The sequence below is a fragment of the Meles meles genome, chromosome 3 (genome assembly GCF_922984935.1).
Source record: "Meles meles chromosome 3, mMelMel3.1 paternal haplotype, whole genome shotgun sequence".
Lineage (NCBI taxonomy): Eukaryota > Metazoa > Chordata > Mammalia > Carnivora > Mustelidae > Meles > Meles meles.
Window position 1 is genome coordinate 121572464 of NC_060068.1, and position 24731 is coordinate 121597194.

The following is a 24731-nucleotide window of genomic DNA, read 5'->3' on the forward strand; positions in this document are numbered from 1 at the left end:
GCAGAAAGCCTACTTCTCCCTCTCCCACTCCCCCTGCTTATAGTCCCTCTCTCACTGCCTCTCTGTCAAATAAATAAATAAAAATCTTTAAAAAAAAGAAACAGTAGGCTCAAAGAGTCAACCTGGGGCTTGTTTCCTTGTGGGAGTCACAAGGATGTTCCTGAAGACAAAAGAGTGATGGATTGCTGGGGCTCCAGCCCATTAAACCAGGAAAGTCCCAGCTGGGCTTATGTGCATTCATGTTATCCCACCTGTTCCTGTGAAATGTCCTGATCCGCATTTTAGAACCAGGAAACAAGCTCAGAGAGGGTGAGTCCCATCTCCAAGGTCACACAGTAGGAAATGGCAGAGCTAAAATCCCAGCCCGGGTCTGCTTTCTGCCTGAGCCTCAGGTCTCCCAGGGGTCTATGCTATCTCCCCTGCTCTGGCTCTCAACAGCTAAGGTCAAGGGCAAAAAAGGCAGGGGAGGAGGGCTGGCTCTCTGAGGCCACACGCAGGGTGTGGAGAGGGAAGATAGGAGCTGGTGCTTGGCAGACTCATAGAGTTGGCCCCTATCAGGGAACAAAAAGAACAAATGAGCTAGTGGGAGAGGAGCAAGCAGGAGCACAGGAGGTATGGGGGGGCAGGGGGAAAATGACTATCTCCACAGCCCAATTCTCCTCCTCAGCCTTCAGCGCCCTATTTCTACCCCAGCCTTGATTTGCAACTCCAAAGCGCTGTTGAGTGATGAGACTGCTGGGTGATTAAAAGACCCTCACCAAAGACAGGAGACCCTGGCTTCCCTTCCCAAACAAGCAAGAGTCTTCCTTGAAGCCACTCACCTTTCCCACCTGCGAGGCGGGGCCTCAGCACATCACTGAGGGATTGTGGGATGATGTAATCCCTGGCAATCCTCTGGAGGTGACCTCAGTGCGGAGAGGTGAATCCCAGGTGTGGCACCAAGGTGAGCTCACCCTCGAGGCCCCAGGGGGCCTTTCCCAGCTCACAGAGCCCAGGCTCCCTAGTGCCATCTAGAATAAAGGGGCTGAGGTGCTCAGGGAGAAACCGAGAGCCTGCCTGCTGGCCTGCAGCGCTGGGGCCGGTCTGGTTATGCAAGGCTGGAACCCGCTGCTCCCAGGTGCCTTCCTCAAAGACCCTGGGCTGCAACAGAAATGCACTTCCATCACCTCTGCCGCCTACCCAATGACGCCCAGACTGCCACCTTCCGAATATGAGTCAGATGTTCCAGGGCTGTTGGCTTCCTGCTACCCCCAGGCAGCGCTGCAAGCCTGCCCAGAGCCTGCCACCTGCTGATGCCTGCCAAGGCTAGCTAACTTTAAGGGCTGGGACTGAATGGATTATTTTTTTAAAAAATGTATTTATCTATCTATTTATTTATTTATTTAAGTGGGTGGGGGGGGGACGGGCAGAGAGAGACAGAATCTCAGGCAGACTCCACTGAGCGTGGAGCCTGACACGGGGCTTGATCCCACGACCCAGAGATCATGACCTGAGCCAAAATCAACAGCCGGGTGCTTAACCAATGAAGCCACCCAAACACCCCTCAGGCTGAACTGATTTTAAAAGGTGAACGGTCATCTGGAAGTCAAGTTACCTAGAGGGGTAATAAACTTTTTATCGATTTATTGCTGTCTCGGGAACTCATGGGCCTGATTTCTCCTGTCGTTAGCAAGGGTGATAAGAAGACAGAGCAGGAGGCAGACAGATCTGGGCTCACCTCCTGGCTCCACCGCTAAGAAGCTGGGGAACCTGGGACAAGGTGCTTCACCCCTCTGAGCCTCGTTTCCTTAACTGTAAAAACTGGGAAAGCTTTCTATGAAGTCTGAAGACAGGCAAAATTAATCTCCAGTAATAAAAGTCACCTCAGCATGGTGGTGCTCATGGGAGATGCTGACTGGGAGGGGGCACAAGGGAAGCTTCCAGCTGGTGGATAGGTGTTGTCTTGATGGGATGTTGGTGTGAGCCCAGGCAGACAGTCATCAAGATCTCACCTTTAAGATCTGTGCGCTTTGCTGTTCCTAAGTTACCTACACCTCTCAAAAGAAGGAAAGAAAACCAGGAGGAAGGGAGGAGAAGAGAAAGAAAGAAGACAGAAAGAACAAACAAGGGGTCAGGATTTGGGCTACTTCCCAGGACTGTGAGCAATAAAGCTACAGGCCGCCCCAGGATGGGGGTGTGTATGGTACTCACTTCTCCGAGGGCCTTGCACGGGACTTTCTTGGTAAAGAGCATAAAGCATCATGGTGAGTCCAGACTCCCAGGGTTCAAATCCTGGCTCTGCCGCCTACTAGCTGACTGACCTTAGGCAAGGGGCTTTGTCTCTCCAGCCTCAGTTTTCCCAGATGTAAAACGGGGACAATCACCGACAGGCACGATCTTAGTCAACTGTGAGTGCTTGATAAGAAAGCATCCCCTACTTTTATTGTTCTCACAAATATCAATGTTTACCGAGTTGGTAATAACAGGTATCCACCTCACAGCACTGTGGTCAGGACTGTGCTGAGGGGCGCACAACTGGCGTATTGCATCGAGAACACGCTGGTTATGACCTGCTGAACCAGGGGCCACAAGCCACCCACATGGTGCTGCCAGGTAGCTCCCTCGGCACCCGAGCTCCCACTTTGGGGAAGTGAAACCCACAGGGTCATTTTGATTGAAGGCACAGTTTCAATCCACCCACACAAAGGAAGAAAGAGTCCCAAGATTTCTGACTTACAGCAACCAGGAGTGGGGGGTGTGTATGCCGTGGGCCAGGGGGCGGGCAGGCGTGAGCAGGAGACAGAGAGTGGGGTAGCAAGCACTTACTACTTATAAGATGATTGGGGCAGAGGTTCAAGTCACCAACTCTCCTCCCGCCTTCACGCTGAGCAGTTATTTGAAAAGGTGCCCCGGGAAAATAAAAGCGGGAACTCATGGCGGGCATCCTCAACTCAAAAGCCCTTATCTCAGTGTCCAGACTCTGAGTGTGAGTAAGGTTATCGCACTGTAAAAGGCCTAGGCAGCAACCCGGGAAAACAAAGTTTGTGCTCTTCCAAAGCTCCTTTGCTCATCACAAGGATTAGTGTGTTAATGGACAGAAGGTGCTTCACAGCCCCAGTATATTCTACAGCCCATATAAAGTGGCTTTGCTTATAACTAATCAAAGACACTCCAGTTCTGAGCAGCCAGCTGGTGCCAAGCACTCTGCTGGGGGCTTTCACGTGTGGTACTCAGTTAATAGCCACAGCAAGACAATGTTTAGTGGGGTTACCGTTCTCTTCTCACAAGGATGAAACTGGGCTTAGAGGAAGATAGACAAAAGCCACGGGAGCCCACAGCCACGGTCTTTCCATTTTATTAAACTGGGTGGGGCATGGAATCAATGAAAAACCAGGACAAGTGTCCCCCAGCAGACCGGTGATGCAGGTGTCATCATCCTTCTGATAACCTTCAGAAACCCACCCCATCTCCACCCATGGCCCAAGTACCCACAGGGCATGGAGGTATGATGGGACCATTCCCTCCCATAAGCCTCCCTCGGTCACCTCCGTCTGCCACACCCTGGTGGGCTCTGTGGCATCTGACTTCCCAGCCAACCTGGACAAGGAGCAGAAAGCACGAGATCACCACCTCTGCAGAATGAGCGGGGCAGGTAAGCAACGTGTGCAGGCGGAGGAGAGGGGCACGCATCCCAGTTGGGGGACACCGCGCAGCATTAGGGCGCTAGCTGGCTTGCGTGGGGGTCAGTGAGCAGCGGTCATGTAGGGAGAGAAAGAGAGGGACCAGGGAGGTGTACGGGCGGGGGAGCACAGTGGAATGTAACCAAGGGCCCTGAAATTCTAGGCTGAGGCGTGAGTCCGATGACATCTATGGAAAACAATTTTATTTGCTTTTAGAAGAGCACTTGAATAGTTCGGATTCCTGCCCAAAGTCGCTGACCTCCATGCTTCATAATTTGATTTAATGGAAACTTACACAGCTGTGAGGCCCACAGAAGGGCCTGGGCTGGAGGGGGAGGGATGTACGTTATGTAAGCAAGCTCTCCAGGACCTTCTTTTAATTCCAGGAAGAAATAAGTATTCCTACCTATGCCCTACCAGGTGGGAGGCCAAAAAAATCCCTTCTCCGCCAACAAGTCTGGCCCCCGCCCCCTTCTCCACCGCCATCGCCCGGTCCTCTCCCTGGGATCTTGGCCATCGGGGTCACCCTGCCCCCAGTTCACTTTCACGAGAGGTGATCGTGCTACAGCGTGAACCCGACCCAGTCACTCCACGCTCGGAAGCCTTTGGGCCCGCCAGTGCTCCCTCACACGCCAGCCCTGGGTCTCTCTACCTGGCTCTAGGGAACCAACGCAGGCCTCAGAGTGGGTAACCCAGGCTCTGTGGGAGATGGCCAGGTTCTCCTCCTGGTTAAGCTCCTGGCTTCCCCACTTGGGGCCTGCAACGGAGCACATAAGGACATAGTTCAGGGTAACTCCAAGTTCCCACGAGGTGGACAATGGCTTCCTGGAGTCCCAGCTGCCTGCTCGGCCATCTCCCCCTGGAAGGGTGTATTCAAGTCTTCCAATCAAACACTCTGACCAAAAGGCAGCAGCCCCTATTCACCTGATGGGGGTGAGGGGACACAAAATGCTCTGGGGAGGGAAGGGTGGTATGACAGGGCAGGGGTGCCAAGGCTGGGCTTGACTCTGGCTGCACCAACCCCGCTGTGGCCTGAGCTGCCTGGGCCCTCAGTTTCCCCAGCTGTACAGTGGGGCTAAGGCTAACAGGAGAACCTCCCTCAAGGGATTCTGTGTTGATTAGATGAGATGATCGCTGTGAAGTGCTAACCGAGGTGGTTGGTGGGCATGTCGTAATTAGAAAGTATAACACACTGTATCATACTATAAATTGTCAGTGCAGAGTTCCAGTTGCCACATATTATTATAAATCCTCATGGGGTTAATAATTAAGAGCAGCCAAGCCTGGGCAGTCAAAGCCTGGAATATTTTGCAGCCACGTTGTCTGGGTGGGGGTGGGGGGGCCTGCTCCCCCTGGAAACCTGAAGCTGCAGAGCACCCTATGGGGCCACTTTCCCAAGGGTAATTAATGGCCTGTCTAAACCCAGGTTAGAGTCCAACCACCCAAACAAACAGGCCTCCTTCCCTACTGGGCTAGGCTAGAATAGTGTCTTATGTCACTGATAATCACAGGTCGGGGTTGGAGCAATGTTGATGCTACCAGCAGTGACCTCATTTCCTCGGGATACAATCTCATGGTTGTGGGGGGGGGGGGAAGCTGACACACTGTGGTCACAAAACTGCAAGGGAGGGCCAGCCATCCATTAAAGAACTGTGACCTTCATTTCTTCCCAAACTGGCAGGTCTTCCCAGGAGTCAGAGAATCTTCTGACACCAGGAACACCAGAACAATCCTCCCTCTGGACTTTTCGTGGAGTCCTCAGTCCTCACCCCTACAGACTCCTTTTGGGCACTTTTGCACTATGGTCACGTGGCAGCAGGGGGAGAAGGGGCACTGGGGTCCCTGCAGCATCAGAGTTGGGCCTTCCTGCGCCTGGGATCAGGACTCTCATTCCTGCCTCCCTCTCTCCGTCCAGCCACTCACAATGCAGATGAAGAGCCTAGCAGAGGACAAAAGGTAAACATGCAATGAGCAGTCCTCCAGGCTGATTACTCCACCACTCACCCCTCATCTTTCTTCCTCTCCAGGGAGGTGCTGGGACCAGAGTGTCCAGGATGCCCCTGGCGGGTCAGGAAGGGGAAATCCTGGAGCAGGGCAGCAGGCAGAGCAGCGGGAACACAGTGTGCTCTTGGGAAAGGAGTGAGCCCTATCCTGGTTCAACAGAACAAGCTGTCCAGGCTTGCCCGAGAGGCCCTTAACACGGCCGGTGGCGCCCCACCTGCTCCAGTCACAAGCTCCAACGTCACAATTTACCTGTCCGGGGCCCGCTGGCTCAGCAGCCTACCTCATCCTAGGCTGACCTGAGGACCAGCTAAATAAGCTGCCGCTCACAATGGTCAGCAGGAGGCTGTTCTCAGTTCAGGGGAGGGGACGAGAAAATTAATATTCATGGACTGTTCATTACATGGCAGGTGCTGAGTGGCCTTACCACCTTTTTAGCATTAGATGGGAAATAAATAGGAAATGAATGAATGCATGAAGAGCTAGGATTCATGGGTATTAAAGTATATCAGGTGCTCCAGTAAGTACCTTTCCGGTAAATAATCTTATTTAAACCTCACCAAATATCACATACCTTCTCTGTGCCTTGCCCTGCTTTATCTTCAGAGCCTTTTTCACTAATTAATATATTCTAGTCCTATTCACTTATTCCTGATTTGTGCCCACTGTTGGCATTTTCCGCTCCTCTGAGCATGGAAGACAAAGCAATGAATGAGGCAGACCTGGTTTCTGATTTCTGGGTGCTCAGGACCAAGAATGAGTCCTATTAATACACAACAGCGGGCAACACCTCGTCCACTCTGGTCCTACCTCCTCCACATTCTACCTTCTCCACTTGCTCACTTTGCTCCAAAGCCACACCAGCTCTTTATCCACACTGCATGTACACCAGGTAATGCCTGCCCCAGAGCCTTTGCACTTCCCTAGTGGCCCTGTCTGAGATATACAGTTGGGGCTCCCTCCTTGCTGTCACACATGCACCCTACATGTACCCCACTCACCTTGTTCAGAACATTAGGGGGTTGTACAGCAGCCACCACCAACCCCCCTTCCTCCCCCCTCCCCGCCCAGGGTATGGGTTGCAGCCTGCAAAGACCAACAGGTGTATGGCACAGAGTAGGTCTTAATATCCTGCTGCTGTCCCTGTTCCCAACTTCGACTCCGACTCCAACTCCGACTCATTCAGGGGTGACCCCTGAAACATCCAGGGGTCCAAATGTGCACCCCACCCCATTAGGAGTGGGAAAAAGAACCTTCTCTGACTCCTGCATGGTTGGGTGGTCATGTCTTGGGAAGCAGACAAGCCTCCCCAGACCTGGAGGCTTTGACTCTGGTGTACCCTCCCTTGTTTGGCCAGCAATACTGAGAGCCAGAGAGGTTTGGCAACCTGCCCAGGGCCACACAGGAAAGTGGTAATCAAGCAGACGCCTGGCCCTGGGCCTAATGACGCCTCTTTCCACCACTCCATGAGACCCCCTGGGCTTTGGTGCCATCAGGATTAAGAACGGGATCAGAGGGACAGAAGGCAAACTGTCCCACACAAGTGGAGGGCGGGAATGACAAGATTTGGCTGGCAGGTGGTGGTGGGGAACGGATAGGACCGACATGCCTGTGGGCCCGGGAGACTGGTGGACCTCAGGAGCCCCCTCCTCAGTGTAGGACCATGGGCAAGTCCCTCCACATCTCTGAGCCTCAGTTGTCCTCATCTGTAAACAGGCGATAAGTACATCCCAGAGCTCTTTGAGGATTAAAGGTGGGAACACTTCCTCAGCTACAAGGCCTGTCTTGGGCTAGGCAACGATGTTTTTAATTTCTTATTGTCCTGTGGCTGAGAGGGAGGCAAAGGAAACCAAGAAATTCCATGAGCGAGAAAGAAAATTCCAGCGTTGGACAGGGGAGTGGGTGGCCAGGGCCCTGCCCCGTGATGACTTTCTGGGTTGTAAACAAAGGAATGAAGAGGCTTGGAAGCCTTGAGCCAGTGGCTAAGGCAGGAAGCTCTGGGGTCTAATTCCACCTCAGGGCGGCCGATGAGGCCGTGACTGAATAATCCCAATGGCATTCTGTGTTACACATACCCCAGAGCATTTACTAGGTTATCTGGGCAACGGATGATTCTAGAAATCGGGGATCGATTCACAATGCGTCAGGCGCTGCCAGGAAGCCCATGCTGATTCCTCACTGAGGGTGGGCCTCAGAGCAGGGAAGGGGGCTTAGCTGAGGGGGCCGGGCTCTGATGTCATCAGCTCCGCCCCCCTTGGCTAGGAAGCGGCACCCCTTTCTCTGAACTCCTCCAGCTTTCACATCAAATGACCCCGCGATGAATCAGAGGGGAAAAAACCCACTGGCTAAACAAAGGAACGGCAGAGATGGGTCCATGATTTCTGTTCATCTGAGGACCCAGGAGGCCCCCTACAGAACAGAACCCAAATGTTCTCTTCAGCTTCAACAAAACAGTGTGTGCTTTTGGCTTTAACTTCAAAACCCTTTTAAGAAATAGAGGAGTGATGGATGTGGGCTTGGAAATGAGAGAGTTGGAAGGTTCAGAGGCCTCTCTCCTTTTTAAAGCACCTCTCTCCTCTGATCTGGGTCCCAGGAAGCTCTAGAATGGCCCCTGGGGGGGAATGGAACTTACACTTCCGTTGTTATGAATCCGGTGAGCTCCGAGAGGAAGAGGAAGAGGATGAAGAGGCAGCAGCAGATAGAGACTGGAACAACACAGAAACACACTGTAAGGGTGGAAGGCACTGGCTGAGGGGGGCTGGCCCTTCCCTCCCCCACCTCTCCCTCCCCCCCACCCTGCCCCGCCTAGGAAAGCTGCTTAGAGGGAGGGAGGAGAGGCCCCACTGACCCTCCAAAGCCCCTTCTTAGTCGAAGCAGCCCTTGTTCCCAGGAAGGCAGACTGCTTTTGGTATCGAGCTGACCCTCCTGTGGGGACTGACCCCCCCCCCCAGGGAGGCAGGTCCTTAGGGGGGCCAGCCTGGCTTTCTTCCACAAGCACGTATTAACAGAGCTCAGTCAACAATAGAGCTTGCAAATTGCTTGCCCACAAATGTGTTCTGTTCGGCAAAAGTGGCATGGCTTTTCAAATCTGGAGTTGACATTGAACAATTTGATTTCACGTAAAAGTCCAGATTTCTGGCTGCTCCCCCACACTCAAGCCCTTGCTCCCACAGCGGGGGTTGAGCTGGCCACTTCAGCAGTCCCTCTTGCCTCCCTGATGCACAGGCTGAGGCCAACTGTTTGTCACCATTCATGGCCGCCCCCGGTGGTACCATGAACACTGTGCCCATGTCCTCATCAGAGGTCAGAAAAATGAGGATAACTGAGCACTTGGGCTTCGAGAGAAGGGACAATTCCTTATGGAAGAAATTCTTTATATGGGTCTGAAATGCAGAGAGTGGAACAGAGCTCGAGTTGACCCACATCACTCGTATTTATCTCGTCCGCTGGGCCCCTGATGAGGTTGAAATCTGTGACCTCTGTGCTCCTGGGGGCAAGACATAACCATTGCCCCAGGATCTGCCCCTCAACTCCAGCCCCATCTCCTTATACTCTCCTAACAACTAACCACCCAGCCGCACTGAGCAGGTGACATTCTGTAAATGCGGGTCTTGTTGCTGTTCCTTTGTTTCTGTGGTTCCTGCCCCTCCCCATCGTCCCTCCTCTTCCCCTTCCCTCTCCTCCTCAACCTCCTCTTTGCGAGGTGAACTCCTCCCTGTCCTCCCGGGCCAAGGCCAAGCTCAAATGTCTCTTCTGGTGGGAAGTTCCCCTCACTCCAAGAGGTGGAGCTGGTCGCTCTTTCCTCTGTGTTCCTAGCATCTATTCTCACACTTTCCACATTTTATTGGCTATTTGTGGCTGCTTCTCTCACTAAACTGATATCCCTGAAGACAGAAACTCCACGGCTCCAGTGCCCGGCCCAGAGCTGGGCACACAGCAGGGAGTCATCCCCAAGAGTACAGAGTGAGGGCTGAGCATGTCTCCTCTGGGCTTATCACAGGTGTGCAGTGGGCAAGGGCCTACAGAGCATGGCCCACGGCTCACCTGCTGTGGGTTTCTAAGTTACTTACCTCTCCCTGCCTCCCTTCCCTCATCTGTTAAATGGCAACACGCCTTATGGGGCTGCTCTGAGAATTTCCACCACATAGAGACTGGGCTTGAAATAGTGCCTGGCAGGTAATAAAGCCTTAAGCATTCCCTCACTACTAGGACTTTCATCAGGGAGACCTTGGAGGTGAGCAGAAGGAGACCGACAAATGGGGTGGCCCCTAGTTTCCTGCAAAGAAGACAAAGTTTCTGGTCCCACTTGCCGATTCTGCTACCTTCTTGATAGGCTGCTCCCGGACTGGCTGAGCACTGTGATAAACGCTGAAACAGTCATCATCCAACCATCCATCCATTCATCTAATCATCCACCTAATCATCCGTCCATCCATCCATCCATCTACCTACCTACCTTTGTTCTTTAAAATGAACAGAGATGAATTCTGAGTGAAGAAGGAAGAGAACACATGTTCGCTGGCTCCTACTTCGTGCCCTGCCATGGGAGCATGAACAGCCACCCTGTCATCTCACCCTCCCGCCTGACGGGGGGCGGGGGCACAAGCCCTTGTGAAGTATGTAGAAATGGTGGCTCTGTGAGGAAAAGACCAGATCCCGGAACACACCAGAAGGCAGGTGGGGGGAATGGCCTGGAACCTGTGAATTCTGCCCTAAGAAACCCCAAAATCTAGGATTCCAAGTAAAGAGCAAGACAGGGACATCCCGAGTCCCACCACACCTCTAAAACCAGACCAACCTATAGGATCCTAGAATAACTCCTCAATTCTTCAAACACTGAGAAAGCTGTATGGGTCAGTGTTTAAAGGGTTTTTTGGGGTGTGTGTGTGTGTGTGTGTGTGTGTGTGTGTTTTAAATTTTTTAATTTTTTTTAAAGTTTTTTTTTTAAATGTTTTATTTATTTGAAAGAGAGAAATCACAACTAGGCAGAGAGGCAGGCAGAGAGAGAGGAGGAAGCAGGCTCCCCGCGGAGCAGAGAGCCTGATGTGGGGCTCGATCCCAGGACCCTGGGATCATGACCTGAGTCGAAGGCAGAGGCTTTAACCCACTGAGCCACCCAGGCGCCCCATGTGTTTTTTTTTTTTAAAGATTTAATTTATTTATTTGACAGAGACACAGTGAGAGAGGGAACACAAGCAGGAAGAGCGGGAGAGGGAGAAGCAGACTCCCCACTGAGCAGGGAGCCTGATGCGGGGCTCGATCCCAGGACCCTGGGATCATGACCTAAACCGAAGGCAGATGCTTAATGACTGAGCCACACAGGCACCCAGTATTAAAGGGTTTTCTTTTTTCTTTCTTTTCAGAAGAGGTAATACAGGCACATGACAAGAAAAGTAATCCAGCTGCTTAAAAAGGAAGAGTGTGTTGAGTCTCTTTCTCACTCCCAATCTGCAGCCCCTTGCCCACAGGTATCGGCATCATCGTCTTGCCTCCTTCCACTGGCATTAAGCACAGATGTACAAATCCTTTTTTTCTCTAAGAAAATAACAACATCAGGGCGCCTGGGTGGCTCAGTGGTTTAAGCCGCTGCTTTCGGCTCAGGTCATGATCTCGGGGTCCTGGGATCGAGTCCCGCATTGGGCTCTCTGCTCAGCAGCGAGCCTGCTTCCCTCTCTCTCTCTCTGCCTGCCTCTCTGTCTACTTGTGATCTCTCTCTGTCAAATAAATAAAAATAAACAAAATCTTAAAAAAAAAAAAAAAGAAAATAACAACATCACATATACATCCTTTTCAACCACGCTTTGTTCACTCAGCAACCTCTGTCTAAAGACATGTCTCATCGATTTGTATGGAGGGGTCATGTTTGCTTGCTTGCTTTTGTGGCATAGAAATGAATTTCAGATGTCTTCTCCAGCTGCTGGACCCAGGCACCACACTCCTGCAGCCGCCCGTCCTAACTTCCCTGCTCATGTCCTTCTCTTTCTCACCTGCAAACTGCAGCTATGATGTCCGGGAAAGAATCCCACCACTGTGCAAAACACCTTTCACCTGGAATCTTCCAGTATCATATAGGACCCGTGTTTCAGAATCATTTTCACCCCTCCCAAACCGCTCTCAAGCTCCAGCAACCCACTGGCTGGTGTAATGAACAGACACAAAATAGGGAGGTATTTCTGAAGGTCAGTGCTGACCTAGACTGACCTAGACCAAGCCAGGTCTTCTTTTTTTTTTTTTTTTTTTAAAGATTTTATTTATATATTTGACAGATAGAGATTTCAAGCAGGCAGAGAGGCAGGCAGAGAGAGAGAGGAGGAAGCAGGCTCCCCACAGAGCAGAGAGCCCGATGCGGGGCTCGATCCCAGGACCCTGAGATCATGACCTGAGCCGAAGACAGCGGCTTAATCCACTGAGCCACCCAGGTGCCCCCAAGCCAGGTCTTCTAACTGCCTTCCTTGCCCCAAGCCTGCAAAAGGGCTCCAAAGCTCAAACTCAATCCAGATCAGAGGGTGGCGGGAGAGGGACGGAAGGCTGCTTTCTGAAATCTGCGCACTCTGTTCAAGGCCTGGATGAAGCCTGGTCAGCCCAGCAGGTGGACAGGGTAAGGGCTGAGTCTGCTCAGCTGAAGCCCACATGTCCCATGACACACTCTGCAACCACTCACCGTGCCAGTGCTCCATTCTAGGAGGACAGAGACAATGTCTCGGTGCCACCAGTGGCCTCGGGGTCTAGCACAGTGCCTGGCTCAGAGAAGGTATGAAATAAATATTTGTTGAATGAACGATCAATGAATGAATGAATGAACAAATGAAAGAAAAACATATAGGCAGGTGGGAGGTATTTCAACCAGAAAGGCCTTTCTGATCCTGAAGGCTGGATGAGGGTTTTCCACCCGTGTCTGGGCAAGAAGCTAAGGCTCTCTGATACCACGGTTCTGAAATGGACTCAGGCGGTGGTAGGACTGTGACCCCTTGAGAACATGGGTGAATGGGAAACCCAGTGCAGTCCACAAAGGGGGACACTGGACCCAGGACCCAATAGCCAAGACTCTGGGAAGTCAAGGAATTTGTCCAAGGCCACCTAAGTGAAGGAGGCTGAATTCAAACCCTGATCTGCGAGGGTCCAGCGCCCTTGCTGTTTCCTTCAGTTATTAATAGCACAATCACAACGTAATGAGATGGGACAGTTCTGTGCCTGCTGCCCTGCTGGGCTATGTGCTCCTTAAGGACAAAGACCGAAGCCCATTCATCAACATGATCCTGGGACTTGGCACGGGACCTGGCCCCCGGACCTAGTTAATAAATATTTGTTCACTAAATGGTAGCTAAGGGCTGGCTTCCCATGCCTCACGCCCTTTTCCTCTTCTGTAAAGGAATTTGCTGTCTCGCATGCTGTGGCTGGGACTGCAAATCAGACCACATCCCTGGAGGGCCATCTGGCAGTACCTTCTAAATTTTACAATGCACATGCCCTTTGACCTAGTAATTCCTCTTCTAGGAAAGCTACCTTACAGAAATAACCATACAAGGATATAAAAATATACGGACAAGGATGTCAGCAATAGCAATAAATCGGAATCAAGAATGTCCACCCCAGGAGACTGGTTACATAAACCGTGGGTCACCTAGATGATGGAACTGTGGGCTGCCAGACACGGCAGGAGGGAGGAATGTAGTGGGCCATTTATGCGCCAGCATGAAAGGTATCCAGGATATATCAGTTGGAAAACAGAGCAGGAAGAGTGGTGCACACGGTATGCTCCCTTCTCTGCTTACGACAACGATATTGGTATATTCAAGCCTGTATCTAGTTTTTAAAAAATCCAGGAGGATACAGACCTATCACACACACATGACAAGGGTGAGACCGCAGAGACCGTGAAGCAGAGGTCTGAACTGCTGGCTGGTGGGAGGGAGGGGACAGGACACCTCACTCAAATTTTTGTGACCAGGCTTATAAACTAGTAGAACAGCTAGATGAACGAGCCCCTTGCCTCTGATGTGCCTTGAATGTCCTCTCCGTGGGGACACAGGCACCAAGCGTCAGAGCATCTGCTGTCACGGACCTTCACAGGCTGGGGGCTCCTGGAGGTCGGCGACAAGAGAAGGGGAGTCCAAGTATTGAGGACTTGGCGCATATCCCACACTTGACAGGTGGGAACACATTTATTCCCCCAATCAGAAAACCGAGGATCAGAAAGAGGTGAAGGGACTTGCCCAAGGTCACCTAGCTGCTAAAAAGGAGAATGAACCCACCTCTGTGAGACCTAAAGCCTGTAGGACAGGCATCCCGTTACCTGGCTGCTCTGTTCCCTTCCCCACAGATGTGGAGACCCAGGGCTGGAGAAGGCACCCATAACATCAACGAGGGAGGGCTGGGACCTCATTGCAACCCCCTGGAACCCCAGGACCAGTTGAGGTCATCCCCAAGGACATGCCCCTACCTGACAATGGCCCACCCTGGGAGGCAGCCGTGGATTCCAACCTGACTGCCCAACCCCAGGGCCCTGCTCGGGGACAGTCCATGGGGAGGGTCCCTCTCCCACACCAAACACTGGAAAGGCCGGCAAGGGGCCAGGCCAGGGCTGCAGGGAGGTGTACCTTTCGAGAGCTATGAAACCTCAGACAAATCTCTGCATCTCTCTGGCTGCATCCTGTCATCCAGAATATGAGACTATAAAGCGTTCCTGCTTACTTGGCACTTTTAGTGTGTTGTTTTTTTTTTTTTAAGATTTTATTTATTTATTTGACAGACAGAGATCACAAGTAGGCAGAGAGGCAGGCAGAGAGAGAGAGAGAGGAGGAAGCAGGCTCCCCGCTGAGCAGAGAGCCCAATGCGGGACTCGATCCCAGGACTCTGGGATCATGACCTGAGCCGAAGGCAGAGGCTTTAACCCACTGAGCTACCCAGGTGCCCCTTTTAGTGTGTTTTTAATAAACTGCTCATTGTTCAGTAGTAATAGACACACAGAGAGTTCCTGTCGCCCTTTATCCAGCTTCTCCTTACATCAACATCTGCTATAACCACGGCACATGGCTGTCGAAGTGAAGAAATTAACACTACACAAAACCACTACCTAAGCTACAGATTGCGCTCCGCTTTCACCAGGTTCCCCACTAACACCCTTTCGCTGTTCCTGGACCCAACCTGGGATCTCACTGTGCATTTAGTCACCCTGTGTCCTTAGTCTTGAAACCACTGACAGTTCCTCATTCTTTCCTTGGTTTTCAAGACACTGTCACTTTTGAAGAGTACTGGCAGGTGTCTCATAGAATGTCCCCCGACCTGGGACCAGCCGACGTCTTCCCATGATGAGACAGGCTTGCCCTTTTTGGGGACGATCCCTCGGAGGGGAGGTGTCCTTCCCATCATATCCCATCGGGGTGCATGACGTGCACAAGACTTGTCACTGGTTGACGTCAACCTTCATTGCTTGGTTAAGGTGTTGTCTCTGGGTAGTTCTCTCCCTGTTCCCTGCTCTTGGCAACTGTGTCGCTGAGTCCAGCCCATACTCCAGGAGAGGAGAATAAAACTTGACCTCCTGGAGGGGGACTTATTCATCTACATTATTTGGAATTCTTCCGTAAGGAAGAGTCATCCCTTCTCTCCCATTTATTTACATCCATACAGACTCATGTTCCTTTCTCGTAATTCTTCGGCATATGAGGCAATCACACTGTGATCTGTTACTCAGGACATCCCAGTGTTGGTTTTTGCCTCTTTCGTGTTGCTCCCTTGTCCTGCTGAGGCACCTCCAGCCTTCTCTCTCCTTTGGCGCTCCTTTGCTTTCTGGCCCAACGTTGATCCATGCTTATTCTGTGTTCTTCCTGCCCCAGTCCTGGAAACAGCTATTTCTTCAAGGAGCCTTAGGTCCTTTTACTAAAGATTGGCATTTGGAAACCAAAATCTGGTGCAATTATTATTATTTTTTTAATGATTAAAAACATGCTTATGTCAAAAACTCTAGTAGTCTAAAAGGTATGAAGGGAAAAGCAAGTCTCCCCTGACCCCTGAGCCCTCATCTCCCCTCCCAGGGGCAGTGACTACTGATGATTCCAGGCGTATCCTTCCAGAAACAGACAATGCCTATACCTTGCAGGGTTGTGGTGTGGACAGATGAGATGAGGGGCTATATGCAGGACTGGCAAGATGCCCATCCCTTCTCATCTCCTTCTTTCCTCCCTGGTTCGGCGGCTCTGTGCAGGGAGAACAGGCCCAGGTATGGGATTGGGGAGGGGTGGGGGGCAACAGCAAGAAGAACACTACTCACTAATGGCCCCGGTGTATGTTGGCTGCGTGAGGTCCTTGGGCACCTTCCTGTAGATGTCAAACCTGCAGAGAGCAAAGGGGACAGGGGTGAGGTGGGCACAAGGGGGCGGGTCTCACGCAGCAGGGGCGGTCGTGTCACCTGGTTGGAGAGCCACAGTTCTTCCCAGGACCAGCTACTCCCACTCTTTCAGGCCATCTCCCCCAAGAAGCCTGCAGGACACCCCCTCTGAAGGGGCCCTGCCCCACTCCCTGGGAGTACTTAGAACTACCCCAAGAGGACCCTTGTTTGGTTACCTTCTTGCATTAGTCTTCCCCACCACCCCCACCCCGACCCCCATCACAATGGCACCTCCACAAGGGCAGGGACCTTGTCAGGTTCTGTCCTCTGCCAAGTCCCCAGACCCTAGCATGGGCCTGGTGGGGAGCAGACACTCAGTAAGCACTTGTGGGACAAACCGAACCCGCGTCTTAGACTTCTCTAATGATGAAGGAAATAGGGAAATGCAGTCTTTCCTGAGTTCCATGACGGCACTGCATTCTTGCCCGGAGTCATCTCCCCTCCCCCTCTTCCCCTTCCTGCTCCCCCTTCCCCCTCCCCTTTCCACTCGCCCTGCCCCAGCTCCTGAAGCCTGCCTGCGGAGAGTCTCCTTAACTCCAAGGCATGAAGTTAACCTAAAGTCCTGCCTGAGGACCACTGTTTCCGGGTCAGCTTGCCACGGCTCTGGCTCCTGTCTACTGCGGGTTTCCTCCCGACACGCGGAGCAGATTCCTTTCCTCCCTGTGTCCCACCACAGCAAATGAGGGTCATGGGGACAGCAGAAGGTGTGGGGGCTTGGGAGTCACAGAGACATGGTGTCATTCTGGCCAGTTCTTTAATTAAGACTTCAGGCCTCGGAATCAGACCACCCTGGGTTCGACTCTCGGGCCGGCCTTCCTTGCTATGTGACTTCAGGCAAACGGCGTCACCACCCTGAGCCTCAGTTTCCTTGCACGTGGCTACTATTATCAGGCCCTGCCAGGCCACTGAGAGGTGTAACGAAAAGAAATGTCTGGGGCGGATTTTCACCACGTTCACAGCGAAGGCTCCTCACACACTTGGCTTCCTTCCTGTCATTGGAACCTGAGCAGACCGTTCTCATCAAGACGAGCTCCATCAACAGAGCTCTGAGTCCTCCCGGTGCTCCCCGACTCTCTGCAAGGACTTGGCAGGGTGAAGCCACCGGCAGCTCCAGATCTCAGAGGTGACCAGTGGACATGTGGTTCCCCTTCGGTGATTGGGAAAAGCTGTCAGCACCCCGCTAACCTCACGGCAATGACTTGGAATCTTGCGTAAGATCTGCTGTTTAACTCCCCTGCGTTCCCTCTAATTGCACGTGAACTGTGCTGGGTTTCCTAACACCTCAGGGGAGAAGATATTCCTGGGGCTGCCAAGTTAAAAGGCAACACTTTCCCTCCCGCCTGCTCAGCTACCAGTCATTGGTTCGTGGGGCCCTGCGGGGCACCAGAAATGGGCTGGGAGTGTGGTCAAGAGGGAGGGGTCCACATGACTCAATTATCCAGGCCTACTCATCTCCCCTATTCTGAAAACGCAGACCCCTTTAGCTGTCAGAGGCGTATGAGAGGTAAGACGATATATGAACTGTGAAATGAGCCCACCTGGGCTCAAACGTGACCCGTGAGACCTTGGGCACATCACTGACATAACTTCTCCGTGCCTCAGTTCCTCTGGCTGTGAAATGGGGGCAACAATACTATCTCACAGCACAATAGTTAGGACCAAGTGGCTTCATGCACGTAAAGCATGTGGGACCATGCCTGGCTCCCAGGAAGTACTATAAGAATATTGGCAGTTACTATTAGGAATAGTCATCTAACATTTATGAGCACCCACTACGTGCTAAGTCCTCTTTTAGGCACTAGGAACACAGCTATAAAAATTGGCCCTTGGCCCCATGTGCCTATAGTTTAGCAACAGAGATAAACAAGGAGATGGAAGGAGTGGTGCTCTCTCACGGGATTTGCTGAAGGTGCCGGAGGAACCCAGGAAGGGCACCTGGAGTAATCCACGAAGCTTCCATCACCAGGCAGAGCAAGAGGATCAGAGGAAGGGTGGGTGGAGGCAAAAAGTAGTCAAGGCAGGGAGAACAGCAAGACCCGAGGCCAAGAAAGAGGACAGAGCTTGGCGTGCTGGAGCACGGAGTTGACAGGTACACGACGCGGGGATGGGTGGGAGGGACCGGGCACCAGAGAGGAGGGAGGGGCTTACAATCAAAGCTTCCCCAAGCAGTTGCTATCAGGTCACCAGCCAGAGCCCACAAGCAGAAACTGGGCCTCACAGTTTAAACGCTATATAAACCATCATTCCAAAACTGGGAGTTTCACAGGAAGTCAGAGGCCACTCAGGGTGGGGAGATGGGAGTGGCTGGGGGCAGAGTGTCAGAACCTGGTTAAGGGTGAAGAGGGGGGAGAAGGGAGAATGATACACAGGTGGGGGGGTACAGTAAATGAATATGGAAATACAGTGAGGATAATGGGGGCCAGTTGCCTCACTGCTGGGGAAGGGAGGCATCCATGGAGAGAATCAGAATAAACTTGGTGGTGCTAGAGTGGACATGCGGGTTTCAACTGTGAATTCATGATTTCCGACAGACACAAACACAGAAATACACATCATATTAACATATATTCCCTAGCTCATTCCGTAGAGAGGGTCCAGGAACAGTGACAGGCAGATAGCAAAGAGGGCATCTGATACTCAGTTGTTGGCTTCGAAATATCCCTCCTTACTTGGAGAAATGGCCGACTCCAGGGCTAGGCAGGGAAAAAACAGGAACTTGGAGCACCTTATGTCAGAAAGCAAGAAAGTGTTCCAAGAATGATGGGGACACTGGCCCAAGCAAGGACAATGTGAGCCTTAAAATCAATAATCATAGGAATAGATTATAACCCATTGGATAAAATAGGAAGCCACAAATCTATATAAAGAAATGAATAAATCAAAAGTGTGACAAGGGACAGGATATTTCTTCAAAGTGCGTCCCCACAAAATCCTTCTTAATTACAAAGGGAAAAAGTAACTGTACAGTCGAGAAACTTGACATCATCTTAACCGAGTGACCAAAGTGAGTGTCACCAGGAAGGGGAACTATCATGTGCCTCTTGATCTGACATACTGGGGAGGGCACACCATAAACTCCTGCGGGGACCTTGCTCAGAATGTACAACCTCAAATGAATCATGAGAAAGCAAGCCACAAATCCAAACTGAGGGTTCCCGAGTGGCCAGTACTTGTCAAAGTATCAAGGTCATGGGTGTAAGGAAAGGCTGAAGAACTTTCAGAGATTGGAGGGGACTACAGAGACATGACAACTAAATCATGCAGGATGTCCTGGACGAGAAAAAGGACATCAGTGGGACCATGGCTGGGATTCGAATAGGATCCACGAATCAGTTAATACCTCCGTATAGGGTTGTTTTCCTGGTTGTGATAAGTGGTTTTTTGGTTATGTAAGATGGTGACATTTGGGGAAGCATGGGTAAAGGGCATATGGGAAGTCTCTGCATTAGCTTTGCAAATTTTTTTGTAAGCCAGAAATTATGGTAAAATAAAAAGTTAAAAAATTGTTTAATTTAATAGAATTTCAGAAAAACAATTTAAGGAGGGAGACTTCACATAAAAATCCCACAGCTACTGGGGCGCCTGGGTGGCTCAGTGGGTTAAAGCCTCTGCCTCCGGCTCAGGTCATGATCCCAGGTTCCTGGGATCGAGCCCCGCATTGGGCTCTCTGCTCAGCAGGGAGCCTGCTTCCTCCTCTCTCTCTGCCTGCCTCTCTGCCTACTTGTGATCTTTGTCTGTCGAATAAATAAAATCTTTAAAAAAAAAAAATCCCACAGCTACTTTCTTCACACATACCTGATCCCTATAGGCATCTGATTTTGAGGCGCTGGCTTAGCAAATGTTTGTTGAGTGTGCTGGGTATCAAGAGTATGTCTTTGTTAGGGATGGGGAAGAGAGGTGGGGGAAAGGCTGAGTGAACAAAGGTCTAAGAGAGGAGGGGAGACAGACCAAACTACAGGAGGCAATGGTGATCCAAGGAAAGAGGTGCTTTGGAGACAGTCAATGATGTGAAACCAAGATCACTGTCAGCCTGTGTTGGGCACTTTTACACATACATATTCACACTTAATTCTTATAATAACCCTGGCAAGCACTGATATCCCATTTTTTCAAGGAGAAGACTAAGGCTAAGCTATAAGCAACTTGCTCAAGGTCACCAAGACCGTGACCAGTAGAGCTGGGAATCAAACCCAAATCTGAGTCATAGGATATGGTCCTTCCATTTCCCTATATACTTGTGGGAATCGTATAGAGCTCACTCCTTGGTAGGCTAAAATCTCAAGGTTTTGCTTACTTTTCCAAAGATGCTGCCACAGAGCAGGTGACAATCTCCTGGAAGATAGGGACCAGCTCAAAATACATGAATTTATTCAACAGATATTTACTAAGTGCTTGCTGGTCATATTCTAGCGATGTGGGAAAATGGAAGTAGTCAAGGTAGACGTGGGTCCTGCCTTCATGAAGCTGCCAGTTTAATAATGCTTTGACGCCTTGAAAAGGGCCACCGAAACACAATGTTCTCTAATAATTACCCATTCCCACACCATAAATCTAAACTGGGGAGTGGTGGTGGTGGGGGGGGGGGGTAAACAGAGAGCTGAAAAAGACACTGGGTTCAGAGCTGACCACAAGCCAAGTGAGTCAGCAGTGAATGTCACTAAGAAAATGGGCTGGTGAGAACCCAGGCATGTGACAGACTGGGAAGTGAGCCGTCCTCTCTGACTTACATTAGTCAGTCCCTCATCGCAGTGATGTGGTGATGCGATTTACTGTGGCCACCCACTGTCAAGAGAATATGGAGGAAAGGGTAGAGAGTGGAGGAGGGGGAAGGGATGCTTGCTGTATATCTAGTGTGTACTCAGCTCACACTCCGCCTTTGATTGGCATGTTCTCACTCAATTCTATTTTGGCCAACCTTCCAATTAGGGATTTTTAGTCCATTTTATCAACGAGGTTTGGCTGAGCTCACCCAGCTGTGAAGTTCCACAGCTAGGAATCTGAATCCAGGCCTAACTGATGTTCTTGCTGCTTTTCCCAACAATGTGGGGACAAACCAAGACCATTTTGGTGGAAAATACATCGTAGGAAAAAAAGTTAAAGAACTGGAATTGCGTAGCCTCCAACAGAGAAAGCGAAAAGATGGATTTTTTATTGTTGTCCAACAAAACCCGGTCTTCTCCTGCCCTCCCACTAGACTGTGATTTTCTCAAAGGCAGGACCTGAACCTTCTTCCTGCCCAGTCCTGCCCAACCCAGGCCCTTGGGGAACTGACCTTAATGAATGAATCCGCACAAAGATAAGACCCACTGGCTGGTCTTAACAAGATTAAAATGAAATGGATAGTGGGGAAGCTGAGGCTTCCAGGGTTCCTTGTACTGGATATTGAGAAATTTTCACTTTGAAAAGGTGAGGGGCAAAGGGGGCTTGAATCGAAGTAAGAGAACTATCAGCTGGACTTAAGAAAGACTGACTGATCTGGATACCAAGTGCCAGAAGAACCGAGCCAGTGACTGGAGCTAGGTGGGCAAGAGGTTTATCACCTGCTAGGGAAGGATGCAAACACAGAGACCCCACAGGGCCTCCTGCCTTGTCCACCGTCAGGTCTAGAAGGTACTCTGAGATCACTATATCCAACTGATTCAATTTACAGATGAGGAAATGAAAGCCCCAAGAAGAGGAGTGACTTGTCTACTTCAAGGTATCATTAAATTCAAAAATATTTAAAACAAAAACAAGCCAATAAAGATCTTATGAAATCCTTTTGCTATCCCTTACGCTCTTAAAAAGCCATATACTACTGTTTCTCAACCAGGGATAATTTTGCACTCCGTCCCACCTGCCGAGACATTTGGTTGTCACACTGGGGAGTAGAGGTGTTCCTGGTACCTAGCGGGTTGTGACCAGGGCTGCTAATACATCCGACAATCCTACAATGCACGGGACAGTCCCCCACAACAAAGGATCACTGGCCCCAAATGTCCAGAGAACTTAAGTTGAGAAACTGTGTTGTGCGCAGAGCAAAACTTCACATGTGGGAAGCTCATTTTCCCTCTGAGTCTGTGTTCTGTCTGAAAGGCGGCCAGTTGCCTCTGCTCCTGCTGGGTGAAGTCATGGCCACGGCCTCAACTGCCCCCATGGAGACCTGGAATCTGGACTGAGCAGTCTCTCCCTCTCCCTTTTGCTCCATGCCTGAGATGGAAGAGCTCACTTGGACAGTCCCGGGCCAAGGAACCCAGAGAGAAGAGAAGTCTACCTAGATTTGTGGCTCACTATGATGGGCAAGTACCAGGGTCACCATTGTAATTGAACATGCTGAATCCGTGCCTCTAACGCATTCTACCTTAAGATCAAACATAGGTTGACATAAGTATTAGAAGTCGATGAGAGCAGAGGATTTACTTAACAGAAATTCACTTTCCGTGCCACATCCAGCCTACTGAGTGAGGAAGGCTACATAATAACCTCACCCAAAATAAACACGCATAAGTCTTCTTCTGCTCCCAAGCAAGGAAACTGCCACTGGAAATGTCTGACTAATGGATTTCTTCTGTAATTTCTTTTCATAGCAGAATGCCTCAGCTTTGCTATTTTAACTTTTGCTGCTCGGGACCTCACTTCTCCCCGGCTCCTGAAGATGAATCTCGGATCACTCTGTGGTTCGCCCTATGTGGGCGGCGACCAGCAGGCGCTCGTGATGTCACTGTTTCCAAGGCTTAATGAAATTAGACGCCATTGGGGAGCAAGTCATTGGAAGTGGTGGGTCATGCATCCCAAAAATAGCCAGCATGGCTTTTTGTTGGTGCTTTGGCCTGGTCACCCCTGCCCACCAGCCTGTCAGAGCCTTCGGCGCCAAGTTCCAGGGAGTTAGGTGAAAAGTGTGCCTGTTTGTTCACTTACTCATTTCTTCCATCTTACTGAGAACTACTGGTGTGTGTGTGTGTGTGTGCTTGCGTGTGCACATGCATGTGCATGCCGCAGGGCACACAGAGGTAAATGAACACATCTGAGCCGAGCACAGTCAGAGGAAGAACCAATTCTTTTCTGGTTCTGGAAAGAACCAAGCACCCGTTCTCTTGAGCCCTGGAATCACTCTCACAGTCCCCCGAATCCCGTCCTTGATGTTCATACTGCTAATAAGAGCCCACACCAATAATCTCTCTGTCAAAAGAAAGGGGAAAAAGTCTGCCTCCTTCTCTAGCCCAGACAGAGGAGCTCAGGGGGTGAATAATGGTGATCACAGCTACATGGCGGCTGCCCCACATTGTGAGGGACGACCGTGCACCCAGCCGTGGACTCAGACTTGACATTCATTAGCACACATCCTTTTTACAAGCTGTGCAGTAAATATCATCCTTCCTCCTATCTCACTTGCCCAGGATGCGGGGGCAGGACTCAAACCCCCGCAGTCTAGCTTCAGGACACGTGCTCTACCCACCATCCCACAGGCCTCCGTGAAACAGGGACAAGCAGGGAGCTGGCGGAGTGGAGGTCTGGGTGGTGACCCTCTGTGCACACAGCACTATCACAGGCATAGGTGTCTCTCTCCAGCCCACCCCCGTGGCTCTCTCCCTAAATCTCAGTGTCTGTGTGGAGGTCTCAATCTAGAAGGTATTTCCCCAGCTCCAAATGCCTCCACTGTGATCTTCCCCATCCCGTAATTCCTTCTCTGACCACAAAGTCCTGGTCTTTCTCTTCTCCTCCTTCCCACAGAAGCCACCAAGTCTGGCCAAAAAGGAAGAAGAGGTTCTAGAAGGCCCCTCCTGAGGCAGCCTCCCTGACCTCCCCCGGCTCTGTGGACATATACATTCCTGGCATGGCCCTGAGATGGCTGTGGAGGGTCCTCCACTGGACTGAGACCCTCAGACCTGTTCCTCGTCTCCTGTGGATCATGCAGAGCTTGGCCATTAATGGCATCCAGCAAATTCCAGATGAAAATACAAAATGATGCACAAGCAGGCTATTCATCATAGCACCGGTCGTAACAGTGAACAACTGGGTACCATCTAAATGTCCATCGTAGGAGACCAGGGAATGCACTACAGACCATCCATAAAGTGGAGGATGTTAACAGCTGGGAAGGGGAACAAGGAAGGTCTCTATATAGTAACAGAAAACAGCAAACTGTGGAATGTTGACTTTTGTTAAATTTTATGCATATGGGGGCACCTGGGTGGCTCAGTGGGTTAAAGCCTCTGCCTTTGGCTCAGGTCATGGTCTCAGGGTCCTGGGATTGAGCCCTGCATTGGGCTCTCTCCTCAGTGGGGAGCCTGCTTCCCTCTCTCTCTCTGCCTGCCTCTCTGCCTACTTGTGATCTCTGTCAAGTAAATAAATGGAATCTTTGAAAAAAAATTTTTATGCATATGTTTTGTGGGGAGGGTAGTGATAAAAATAAATAAATAAAAATAAAATAAAAAATTAAAAAAAAAACCTTGCTTACGTCTTCAAATTTATAAGGTAACAGCCACAGATTTAATTTGTAATAGCCACAGGTGCCCATCAATGGGCAAATGGGTAGACAAATTTGCCATATCCATACAATGGACTATTACTCAGCAATAAGAAGCAATAAAGTATTGACATGAGCAACATGAATGATTCTCAAAATAATTATGCTGAATGAAAGACAAACTAGGGTACATGTGGTATGATTCTCTCTATACAAAATTCTCAGCAGTGTTCTATGGTTT

General features: G+C 50.7%; 1 protein-coding gene across 1 annotated transcript in view; it reads right to left on the bottom strand.

The window, feature by feature from the left end:
* Nucleotides 1-24731, bottom strand: part of ERGIC1 (endoplasmic reticulum-golgi intermediate compartment 1) — a 104131-nt gene that overhangs the window by 38587 nt on the left and 40813 nt on the right. Inside the window, 2 exon segments of the mRNA XM_045999762.1 lie at nucleotides 8293-8365; nucleotides 15928-15989. Of these exon segments, the coding sequence (XP_045855718.1) occupies nucleotides 8293-8365; nucleotides 15928-15989 (135 nt within the window).